Raw genomic sequence first — 12,529 nt, forward strand, 5'->3', positions numbered from 1 at the left:
ACAGCTTGTTGACTTACACCAGCACCTTGTGTCTATCTCCACTGGACTAAATCTACATCACCTCTCTGGCTCCGACCCCACTCTCTCTGATCACTTAGCCATCACCATGTCTGTCAACATTCCCACCCCAGCTCCAAGGCAAAAACGCAAAATCAACTTCCGTAAGCTGAACTCTGTTTCACCAACCTCGCTCTCATCCTCCCTCTCTGAAATAATGTCCGCCTCTCCCTTCGTTGACCTCCACAGCCCCTCTGACCTCACTGACTATTACAACCACACTCTCCTCCTGCCTCGACCAGCTTGCACCTACAAAAACCAAAACAGTTTCCTTCACCCACTCTGCTCCCTGGTTTACCCCCGAACTCCGCATGATGAAAACTCATGCCCGCCAACTTGAAAGACTCCGCAACAAAACAGGTCTCACAATTCACTCCCAAGCCTACAAAGACCACCTGCAGCACTACAAAGATGCCCTCTCCCGTGCCCACTCCACCTACTACTCAAATAATTCACTCTGGCTCCGGAAACCCCAAAACACTCTTCTCTACGATAAACAAACTCCTCAGCCCCCTGGACACCATCTCCCAATCATTCACAGTTGACAAATGCACCACTTTCCTTTCATTCTTCCAAAGCAAAATAGACAGCATCTACAGCACCTTAACCACCAACGCACCTGCTCCCCCTCAAACCACCTGCCCCCCCCTTATCCTGTCAACCCCTGCCTCAGTTCTCCCCAGTCTCCACCACCGACCTCTCTGACCTCTGACTGAGGAGTTTGTCTATTGTCTATTCACAGGAATAAAAACTGCCACCTGCTCTCTGGACCCCATCCCCTCCAGCTTTGTCAAGGCCTGCCTTCCTGCTCTCTCTCCACTTATCACTGCAACAATAAACTCCTCCCTGTCCACTGGCATCGTCCCGCCATCCCTCAAAATCGCGGCTGTCACCCCCATTCTGAAAAAACCTGGTCTCAACCCTGCCACCCCAAACAACTTCAGACCAATCTCCAACCTACCCTTTCTGTCCAAAGTTTTGGAACGTGCTGTAGCTTCCCAACTCAAATACCACCTCTCTACCAATAACCTGTATGAAACTTTCCAATCCGGATTCCGCTCCAACCACTGTACTGAAACTGCGCTCCTCAAAATCACAAACGACCTTTTCCTCTCCTCCGACGCTGGCAACCTCAACATCCTCATCCTACTTGACCTCAGCGCCGCCTTTGACACCATAAATCACTCTATTCTCCTCACCCGACTTGAAACCTCCTTTAACATCACCGGCACAGCCCTGTCCTGGTTCAAATCTTACCTCTCTGACAGGCACCAGTTCATCTCCATTAACAACTGTAAATCCCCCACCGCTCCCCTCCCCCAAGGTGTCCCCCAAGGCTCAGTCCTTCATCCTCTTCATCCTCTACCTGTTCCCCCTTGGTCAATTAATCCGCCGTCATGGTCTCAACTTCCACTGCTTCGCCGATGATATCCAGCTCCTCATCTCCACCAAGTCAATCTCCACCACCACACACTCTACACTGACAAACTGCATCACTGAAATAAAATCTTGGCTTCAATCAAATTTCCTCAAACTCAACTGCAACAAATCTGAAATCATCATCATTGGTCAAAAAACGCTCACCAAATCCACCCAAAACTTCATCCTCAATATTGAAGGTCTCCCAGTATCCACCTCCCCTCACATCCAGAATCTTGGAATCATCTTTGATCAAACCCTCTCCTTCGACAAACACATCAAACACATCACAAAGACAGCCTTCTTCCACCTCAAAAACATTGCCCGTCTCCGTCCATCCCTATCCTCCACAGCTGCAGAAACCCTCATCCACGCCTTCATCACCTCCCGTCTGGACTACTGCAACAGCCTCCTCTATGGTGCACCCTAAAAAATCATCAGTAAACTTCAATACATTCAAAACTCCGCTGCCCGTCTACTCACCCACACCCCGATCCGTGACCATATCACCCCCGTCCTTTACAAACTCCACTGGCTCCCCATCCCCCAGAGAATCCAGTACAAAATCCTCCTCATGACCTACAAAGCCCTCCATAACCTGGCCCCATCCTACCTGACTGACCTCCTCCACAGGCACACTCCCACCTGCACCCTCCGCTCTGCTGCTGCCAATCTCCTATCCCCCCCCCATCCGGACCAAACTCAGATCCTGGGGGGACAGGGCTTTCTCCATCGCTGCTCCCACCCTATGGAACTCACTACCCCAAACCGTCAGAGACTCCTCCTCACTCACCACATTCAAAACATCACTGAAGTCTCAACTGTTCAGTACTGCCTTCAACCACTGAAGGTCACCTCACCTTCTGTCTCCTTTCTCTGTTCGTTTACTTATTTATCTATTTATTCACTTCCCTATGTTCTTTAAATCCCTGTAAAGCGTCTTTGAGTGTATGAAAAGCGCTATATAAATGTAATGCATTATTATTATTATTATTATTACCTTCGGTATAAACCAGCATTAGCAGTTCATTTCTGCACACTCTCCTAAGTGCGGGTATTGTGTGTGGTTGCCCTGCAGATTGCCGCTGGATTTGAGGGTGGATGGGTGCCCGGTGGGTGCTTGGCGCGAGTGCTGGGTGTGAGGGTGGTGCTGTGCCTGTTGTGTGCCGCGGGTGCTGGGTGGGTGGCAGCAGGTTCCTGTCGGTCATTGCTTGTTGACGTGTGTTCCACTCCAGGACCTCGGGCCGCAGCAGGAAAGCTTCACGGAGACGGAGGATGATTTGTCCTCGGAGCTGGGCGTGTCCAGTGAAGCCTTGGACCTGGAGACGCCAGAGGTGGCCTCAGATGTCCAGCATCGGCAGGCGATGGGTGACCCCGCGGCCTTTGACCCCACCTGCTCCGGGAAGATGGGCGGCCATTTTGTACAGCCAAGCCGACTTCTCTCGTCGGCGGCCCCAAGGCGCTTCTTCCACCAGGACCACCGCTCCGTCAGTGGGCTGACCGCAGAGGACATTGACAAGGCTCGAGAGGCCAAAGTCAGCCCTGCTGACAAGCCCTACAGGCAGATGGTAGGTTCCTGTAAGCCTACCTCTTCCCACCAAGCCTCCCCGCCATTGCAATCACCACAGTAAGCAAAAAACATTCGGTCGTAGTCATTCAGCATGGAAACAAGCCCTTTGGCCCATCTTGATCTTGCTGACCAAGATGCCCCATCTAAGCCAGTCACATTTGCTCGCTTTTGGCCCATATCCATCTAAACCTTCCTTTCCATGTACTCATCCAAATGTCAGGTAGCATCTGGGTTGGGAAAGGATAGACGTTGTGTTTTGGGTTGTTAGTCTGAAGAATTTTCTCCCTTTCCCCTTGCCTGTAACCACCTATCACTTGCCAGGTTTTGTCCCACCCTCATCTCTTTTCCAGTTTTCTCTCACTCCTTCCCTCGCCGCCATAACTCCAATCAGTCTGAAGAAGGGTCCCGACTGGAACCGTCGTCCGTACATTCCCTCCCCAGATGCTGCGTGACCTGCTGTGTTCCTTCAGCACTTTGTTACGCTCATGATTCCAGTATTTGCAGATCCTTGTTTAGTTTTAGTTTAAGTTTATTACTAGACCAAGTGGACCCGTTGTGCCCAAACGTCTCCTGCATTGGTGCAGCACTCTCTCCTCCCCCACTCCCCCTCCCCCCCACTCCATCCCCCTCAACCCCCCTTATCCTCCCTCCCCCTCCCCTCCCTAGGAGATAGATTTAGACTTTAAAATGTGAATCACCTAAAAAATATAACACTGATTTCAATTAAACTTCTTCCATTAGCACCAAAGGGACAACGGTGAGTAAGGTGGGCCTAAAATTGTTGCTCTATCGTGTACTGGTTTGGCTGTAGTTCAGGAACAAACAAACGAGAGTTTTAGTGTATAGATTGTCATATACTGAGTTACAGTGAAAAACGTTTGTTTGCTTGCTATTCAGTCAAAGAAAGGACTGACTATACATGAATACTACAATCAAGCTGTCCACAGTGCACAGATAAAGGTTACAACATTTACTGCTAGATATAAGAGCAGCTACAAACGAAACAGGCCATGCCGACCAAGATGCCTCTTCTAAGCTAGCCTCATTTGCCCCATATTCCTCTGAACCTATTTTCTCCATGTACCTACCTCCAAGTGTGAGGCAGCATCTGTGGAGCGAATGGACAGATGTCATTGCATGTGCAGACACGGTAAAGGGGTCTTCCTTCATGAGTATCTGACGGACATTTCTGGGTAACTCTTATATGTGCCAGGTTACTTTAGATTTTAGACCCACCGAGTCCGTATCGACCAGCGATCACCCGGTACACTAACACTATCCTACACAGTAAGGACAATCTTACTGAAGCCAATTAACCTACAAAGCTGAACAAAGAGTGTGGAAGGAAAGCAGAGCACCTGGAGAAAATCCACGCGGTCACAGGGAGAATGTACAAACTCCTTTCCAACTGCACCCGAGGTCAGGATCAATCTTGGGTCTCTGGCGCTGAAAGGCAGTAACTCTACCCTTGTGCCGCTCCCTATTCAAAAAAAGCTGTTCAAGGAAACATGATGGCTCCGTTCCACGGCTGACTTTGGGATGATGTGGAGGATGTGAGCCGCTGCGGTGACTGCACGGTCCGACCAGTGCAGCAGCTGTCCTGGGTTTTATCGGTGGCACGAGATGCCATCGGTGTAGGAAGTGGCCCCTCGTCCCTTTGTGTGCATCATAGAGACATGCAGTCAGCACAGACCAGATCCTTTGGCCCTTGGTCTGAGCTATCAGCCACTCATTTACATTGATCCTACATTAAAGGACACACATTGCTGGAGTAACTCAGCAGGTCAGGGAGCATTTCTCGAGAACATGAACGTGTGACGTTTCGGGTTGGAACTCTTCTTCAAACTGATTGCAGCATCTGAAGAAAAACAACTTATCCATGTTCTCCAGAAATGCTTCCTGTCCCTCTGAGTTACTCCAGCATGTTGTGTCCCGTAGTCAGGATCGAACTGGGTCTCTGGCACTCTAAGGCAACAACTCTGCCGCTGCGTCCCAGTGCTGTCTCTTGTCTGGATTGTATGGACTGAGGACAGTTTGCGGGGCATTAAAACAGCAGGAAGTCAGCCAGGTGCTCGGCTGACAACTTGGAGGACTGGAATGATTGAGATCACAGATGCTCGCTCTCTTGGCACAACAAAGTTGAGAGGAGATTTGATAGCTGTGCACCAGATCATGATGGTTTGGACGGAGTAAACGGATAGCTGCTCTTTCTAACTGTGCCTGACAGACAGTGGAACAGTATCAGATAGAGTCCTCGGGGGATAATTGAATGGTACTTTGAGGGAGAACGGGTGGCACAGTGGGGCAGTGGTCAAGTTGTAACCTTACAATGCAAGGGACCCATGTTCCCTGTCTACAGGTGCTTGTCTGTATGGAGTTGGTATGTTCTCCCGTGACCGTGGGGGTTTTCTCTGGGATCTCCGGTTTCCTCTTGTGTTCCAAAGACATACAGGTTTTGTAGGTTAATTGGATTGGTATAATTGCAAATTGTCCGTAGTGTGTGTAGAATATTGTTAGTGTAAATCATCCCTAGTGTGTCCTGGTCCCCAGGACTCGAAGGTCTGAATTATATAGAGAGATTAAGCAGGCTGGGACTCTATTCCTTGGAGCGCAGGAAATGAGGGGTGGTGGGTGTATGGAGCGAGCTGCCAGAGGAGGCAGGTATATAGATAGGGAAGGTTTTGAGGGATATGGGCCAAAGCAGGCAGGTTGGACTAGTGTAGATGGGACATGTCAATCGGTGGTGGGCAAGTTGGGCCAAAGGGCCTGTTTCCGCGCTGTATGGCTGTATGTGTAGAATCTTGCAGTAGTTAATGGGAATGTGAGAGGGAATAAGTTGCAGGGGTACAGAGAAATAAGAGAGTACGTAAGACTGGAGGCATTGGTCTGCTGGGAGCTGACATTGACATTTGCACAAAGTCCCTAGTGTTGTAATCAGTAAGTAATCCAAATGCTAAAATCATTGATAAAAGTAGGCAAATAGTGATGGATTATCCAGAGTTTTCGCCACTATATCTGGAACTGTCCAGGATTGAAGAGCCATCCGTGTAGTAATATTCCTCTATTTGTGTCAGTCACACTTCTGAGAAAAGGAAGTGGACCTTTTGGGAGAAAGGTTTATATTAGGATGGATGACGACTCTGTCAACAGACGGGAATTTGCAGATAGATTCAGGAATGTATTGAAGACAGGTGATGGTGAGGGAATGGACAGGTGATGTTTCAGGTTAGGATTATTCCTTGTCTGAAGAAGGGTTCTGACCCGAAACGTTGACTGTCCATTCCTTCCCCAGATGCTGCCTGACCTGCTGAGTTTCACCAGCAATTTGTGTTTTGCTCAAGATGCCAGCATCTGCAGTTCCTTGTGCCTGCATGCAATGAAAACCGGGACTTTCCTCTATACATTCTCCTCCCACTGTTTTGGGAAGCTTGGCCAACAAAATGTTCATGACCTTGAGATACCACACAGGGATGCCATGTGTTAGGATGCTCTCTATGGTGCAGCAGTAGAAGGTCGTCAGCAGCTGTTGGGGTAGACCAGACCTTTTCAGTGTTCTTAGGTAGAACAGTTGTTGCTGTGCCTTCTTGACCAGCGCAGCAGTGTTAATGGACCATGTTAGGTCCTCCGAAATGTAAATACCCAGAAACTTGAAGCTGGACACTCTCTCCACACTGTCCCCGTTGATAAATATCGGGGCGTATTCCCCATTGTGTGACCTACGGAAGTTGATGATCAGCTCCTTGGTCTTGGTGGTATTTAGGGACAGGTTGTTATCAGAGCACCAGTCCGCCAGTTCTGCACCTCCGCTCTGTATTTTGTTTCATCACCGTTGGTGATCAGCCCGATCACCGTTGTGTCGTCTGCAAACTTGACAATGGTGTTGGTGTCGAATACAGGAACACAGTCGTGTGTGAATAGGGAGTAGAGCATGGGGCTCAGAACACAGCCCTGTGGTGTGCCGGTACTCAGGGTGATAGTGGAGGACAGGTGCGGGCCCATTCTTACTGCCTGCGGTCGTTCCAGCAGGAAGTCCAGGATCCAGTCACATAATGACGAGCCGAGGCCTAGCTGGTGGAGTTTGGTGATGAGCTTGGTGGGGATGACCGTGTTGAAGGCAGAGCTATAGTCAATGAATAGCATCCTCACGTACGTGCCCTGTCTCTCCAGGTGAGTCAGGACATTGTGAAGAGCCAGAGAGATGGCGTCCTCTGTGGATCTTTTTGACCTGTATGCAAATTGATGTGGGTCCAGTGAGTCAGGGATGCTGGATTTGATGTGTGAGAGGACCAGCCTTTCAAAGCACTTCATGACTATAGGAGTTAGGGCAACCGGACGGTAGTCGTTCAGGTTGGTGATCTTTGCTTTTTTCGGCACCGGCACTATGGTAGCCGACTTCAGGCACTTGGGGACCGTAGCTAGAGATAACGACAGGTTAAAGATCCTGGTGAATACCTCAGCCAACTGTTCAGCACAGTCCCTAAATACCCTTCCTTGAACTCCATCCGGGCCTGCAGCCTTGCGTGGGTTGACCCTTTGCAGAGCACGTTGTACTTCCTGTGTGCTCAGTTGCAAGACCAGTCCCTCCGCCTCGGCTGGGGTTCTTCCACTCAAGGTGGTTTTGCCAGTTTCGAAGTGGGCAAAGAAGGTGTTTAGCTCGTTGGTAAGTGTGATATCGCTGTGGGGGCAGGCAGGGCTGCTCTTGTAGCCAGTGATGTCCCTGTCACCCTGCCACATGCTTCTGGTGTCCGTGGTATTGAAGTGGTCTTCCACCCGCTGCCTGTGGGTGTCTTTGGCCCTTTTTATACCTTTGTTCAGGTTTGATCTGGCAACACTATGCTGAAGTGTCACCAGATTTAAAGGCATTGTTGCGTGCCCTCAGCAGGTTCTCAGCACCTCCTTATTCATCCAGGGTTTCCGGTTTGGGAACATCTTTATTTCCTTGTCCACTGTGACATTCTCCACACAGCAGTTGGTGTAGGAGAGCACAGTGGATGTGTATTCCTCCAAGTCTACCTCAGAACCGCAGGTTGCCTGTTGTGCAAACAGGTCCCAGTCGGTGCGATCAAAGCAGTCCTGAGGTTGTACGGTAGGGTATCTATCAGGCAACTGAATCGTCCTACCACAACAAGAGAGCAGTCTTGAACTACTATCTACCTCATTGGTGACCTACAGACTATCTTTGATCAGGCTTTACCTTGCACTAAACATTATCCCTTATGATGTGTGTACACATTGTAAATGGCTTGATTGTAATCATATATTGTCTCTCTGCTGACTGGTTAGCAGACAACAAAAAACATTTCACTGTACTTCGGTACACGGGACAATAAACTAAACTGAACTGAAACTGAACACTCGGGGCAATTTACAACTTTTACCAAAGCTAACTAACCTACAAACCTGTAGGTCTTTGGAGTGTGGGAGCAAACCGGAACACCCAGAAAAAAGCCACGTGGTCACAGGGAGCAAAGGCAAACTCCGTACAGACAGCACCTGTAGTCAGGATTGAACCCGGGTCTCTGGCGTTGTGAGGTAGCAATTACCGCTGTGCTGTCCTAGCCAAGTGACTCTCGTTTGGACCTCCTCCAATGTTCTATCTTGAGTACAATCACTTCCAGTGTAGGAACCCGGGCAGCCAAGTTGTCTTTTGGAAAGATCCACAACAGCAGTTTGATAATGACCCTGACCTGTACGGACAGTGTTAGCCCGGCCATGGAGGACTGCGGGAACTTCCTCTGGTTCCCTTCCCCATGGCCATCTACATCCCTCTAACTTGGCATCATGTTTGGCACGGGCATTGTGGGCCGAAGGGCCTATTCCTGTGCTGTACTGTTCCCAAAGATGTGCGGGTTTGTACGTTAATCGGCCCTCTATAAATTGCTCCCAGTGTGTAGGGAGTGGATGTGGAAGTGGGATAACATAGAACTAGTGTGAATGGGTGATCGATGGCCAGCGCGGACTCAGAAAGCTGAAGGGCCTATTTCCATGCCATATACCTAAACATAAAAGTCTGATCTTGACCACCGTGTGGAGTTTTCATGTTCGCCCTGTGTGTGCATGGGTTTCTTCTGGGTGCTCTGGTTTCATCCCTCAACCCAATGTTTCAGGTCAGCACCTTCCAGTCTGAAGAAGGGTCCCAACCCGAAACGTCACTTATCCATGTTCTCCAGGGATGCTGCCTGACCCGCTGAGTTACTCCAGCAATTTGTGTCTTTTTTTTAAAAACTTGCGTCTGCAGTTCCTTGTTCCAACATTTGACACATTTGGACTGGTGCATGGATAGAATAGGTTTGGAGGGATATGGGCCAAACGTGGGAAGGTGGGACCAGCAAAGAATGGGTATCAAAGTCAGCCTGGGCCAAATGGGGGCAGGTGGCAATAGCATAGAATGGGCATCAAGGTTGGCATGGACGAGTTGGATTGATAGGCTGGAGTCCCACTGACCTGCTTTATCTGAGATCATGCTGTATACAGGCAGCTTTGTTCCCCATGATGCAGTCAACAGCGGAGGTGCTGACGTGCAAGGATCTAATGAAATGGGAATTCCCCACTGGTCCCGCTCTCTGCTCATGCTTGGTTTTGTTTCCCCAGCTGAGTGAACGGGCTCGCGAGAGGAAGGTTCCGTCCACCAGGATCGGCCGGCTGGCCACTTTCGGAGGTAATGTTTTCTACAAGACCATAAGACACGGGTGGAATGAAACCATTTGGTCCATCGGGTCTGCTCTGCCTTTCGATTGTGGCTGATCTATTTTTCTCCCTCAACCCCATTCTCCTGCCTTCTCCCTTGTAACCGTTAACACCCTTACTAATCAAGAACCTATCAATCAGTGCCTTAAAAATACCCAACGTCTTGGCCTCTACAGCCGTATGTTCATAAATGATGGGAGCAGAAGTAGGGCATTCAGCCCATCGTGTCCACTCTGTCATTCAATCATGGCTGATCTATCTTTCCCTCTCAACCCCATTCTTCTGCTTTCTCCCCGTAACCCTTGACATCCTTACTAATCAAGAATCTCAATCTCCGCCTTAAAAATACCCACACTAAAGAAATTCCTCCTCATCTCCATTTTGAAGATGCATCCTTTTATTCTGAAGCTGTGCCCTCTGGTCCTAGACTCTCTCACAAGTGGAAACATCCTTTTCCTTTTTGCCACGTTTCTTTTGTCTGGCATTTGTTTTCTTGTTCTTGCCTGCTGCCGGTCGGTCAAAGGAGTCCCTGATAATCAGTCAGAGTTTAATTGTTGTTGGGCGAAGGAGCTTGTAAAAGTGCTGGCACTTGTGAAATTCTGGATCTCGGCCAGAATTAAAATAGCATGAAATGCCTGGCCTCTGCTTTTTATCTTTGATATTTGGAGTTTCGTGGAGTCATAGAGCACAGAGTCAGACCTCTCTGCCCACCATGTCCTTCCTATTGAATATCCTCCTACACAAATCAATTTTCCTCTTGGTCTCTCTCTTCCTATGTCCTGCCAATTCAAGTGCATGTCTAAATATTTCATAAGTGGTGTTTGATTCCACCATCCCTTCGGGCTGTGCATTCCAGGTCACTCACTCTCTGTGGGGTAGAAAGTTCTTCCTCAGAAACACTTACTTCCATACTCAACTCTTCTAGTTTTGGATACCCCTGCTGTTGGGGACAGTTTCTTATTCCTCCCTATCTATGCCCCTCATAAATTTGTACGCCTCTTATCAGCTCGTCCCTCTGTTTCTTTTGCTCCAGTGCAGCAGATCCAGTCTCTCCTAGACTCATATTTATGGATCCATACATCGTGGAAGCAGGCCCTTCAGCCCAATTTACCCCTGCCGACCAAAATGCCCCATTCAAGATAGTCCTACTTGCCTGTGTTTGGCCCATATCCCTCTAAACCTTTTCTATCCATTTACCTGTCCAGGTGTCTTTGAAATGTTGTTATCGTACCTCCTCTGGCAGCTCGTTCCATGCACCACTGAAAAACTTGCCCTTCAGGTTCTTATTTAAATTTTTCCCCTAACCGTAAACCTATAACTGAAATGCTCCATCCCAGGCAACCTCCCGCCCGGTATGTTCTCTCACCCAGACTCACTATCACATGTTCATGTAAACATTGATCTCCTCATCCTTGTTAATTGTTCAAGAGTTTATCCCTAATGTAACTTATTAAGTAATAGTCATACAGCATGGAAACAGGCCCATTGTCCCTACTCAACCATGCTGACCAAGATGCTCCATCTAAGCTAGTCCCATTTGCCCGTGTTTGGCCCATGTCCCTCTAAACCTTTCTTATCCATGCACATCCAACTGTGTGAAATGTTGTTATAGTGCCTGCCTCAACTACCTCCTCTGGCAGTTTGTTCCATATACCCATCACCCTCTGTGTGAAAATCTTGCCCCTTAATTTTCTATTAAATCTTTCCCCTCTCACCATAAACCTATCTCTTGTTTCCGCTAATCTCAGTAAAAGACTGAAAATGCATTCACCATTTTATTCCCCTCATGATTTTATACACTTTTATCAAATATTTTACATGGTTGGGATATAGGGATAATAAAGGGCTATAGATCAAATACAGGCAAATGTGACTAGCCCAGTATGTCATCTTGGTCAGCATGGACAAGTTGGGCCAAAGGGCCTGTTTCCATGCTGTATAGCTCCATGGATGTATTTGGAGTATTGCATGCTCCCCCCCAGTACAGGAAGAATGTGGAGACTTTGGAGAGGGTGCAGTGCAGGTTTACCCGAGTGTTGCCTGGATTAGGTGCTATTAATCACAGGGTGGTGTGGGACAGGCTTGGATTATGTTCTTTGGAATACAGGAGGTTATAGGGAGAATAAATAGAAGTATATAAAATTCTGAGAGGCAGAGATAGAGTAGGCTGTCTGAACCTTTTTCTCCAAAATAGAAAGATCAAATACTAGAAGGCATAGCTTTAAGGTGACAGGGGCAATATTTGAAGGGGATGTGTGGGACTTTTTATTTTAAAGGGCGCCTGGAAGGTGCTGCTTTGAGGTGCTCGGTCAAATCGCTTTCAGTAGCTGTTTGGAGCGGAGGTGTTGGGCAACGTGGGGAAGCGACAGCCAGAGAGGTGAAAGTTGTTGGAGTGATTGTATCCCAGGGCTGCAGCTAGCAGGGAGAGTGGAAGCATTCTTGAGAGGGGTGGGATAAGAAAATAACTGCAGATGCTGGTACAAATAGAAAGTATTTATTCACAAAATGCTGGAGTAACTCTTCACAAAATGCTAGAGTAACGAGTTCAGTCCCAACGCATCCAAACCTGCCCTGAATCAGGCAGCACCATTGTAACCTTGGTTACCTTGCGCTGCTGTTATTTGCGATTATTAGTGGGGAATTAATAATACCAGAGCTGGGTGTCGCTGGCAAGGCCAGCATTTTTGTCCATTCACAATTGCCCTTTAGAAGGTGGGAGCGAGCTGCCTTCTCGAACAGCTGTAGTCCTTCTAGTGAAGGGGGTCCCAGTGATCCAGATTTACAGGAACGGCGTAT

General features: G+C 48.5%; 1 protein-coding gene across 3 annotated transcripts in view; it reads left to right on the forward strand.

The window, feature by feature from the left end:
* The window catches only part of coq8aa (coenzyme Q8A, genome duplicate a), a 44,737-nt gene that overhangs the window by 11,493 nt on the left and 20,715 nt on the right, over positions 1-12,529 (forward strand). For all 3 annotated transcript variants that reach the window (XM_078398935.1, XM_078398936.1, XM_078398937.1), the window contains exons 3-4: positions 2,712-3,044; positions 9,638-9,704. In XM_078398935.1, coding sequence (XP_078255061.1) covers positions 2,712-3,044; positions 9,638-9,704 — 400 coding nt within the window. The remainder of the gene's footprint in view (positions 1-2,711; positions 3,045-9,637; positions 9,705-12,529) is intronic.

Source organism: Rhinoraja longicauda, chromosome 5 (genome assembly GCF_053455715.1).
Source record: "Rhinoraja longicauda isolate Sanriku21f chromosome 5, sRhiLon1.1, whole genome shotgun sequence".
Classification (NCBI taxonomy): Eukaryota; Metazoa; Chordata; class Chondrichthyes; order Rajiformes; family Arhynchobatidae; genus Rhinoraja; species Rhinoraja longicauda.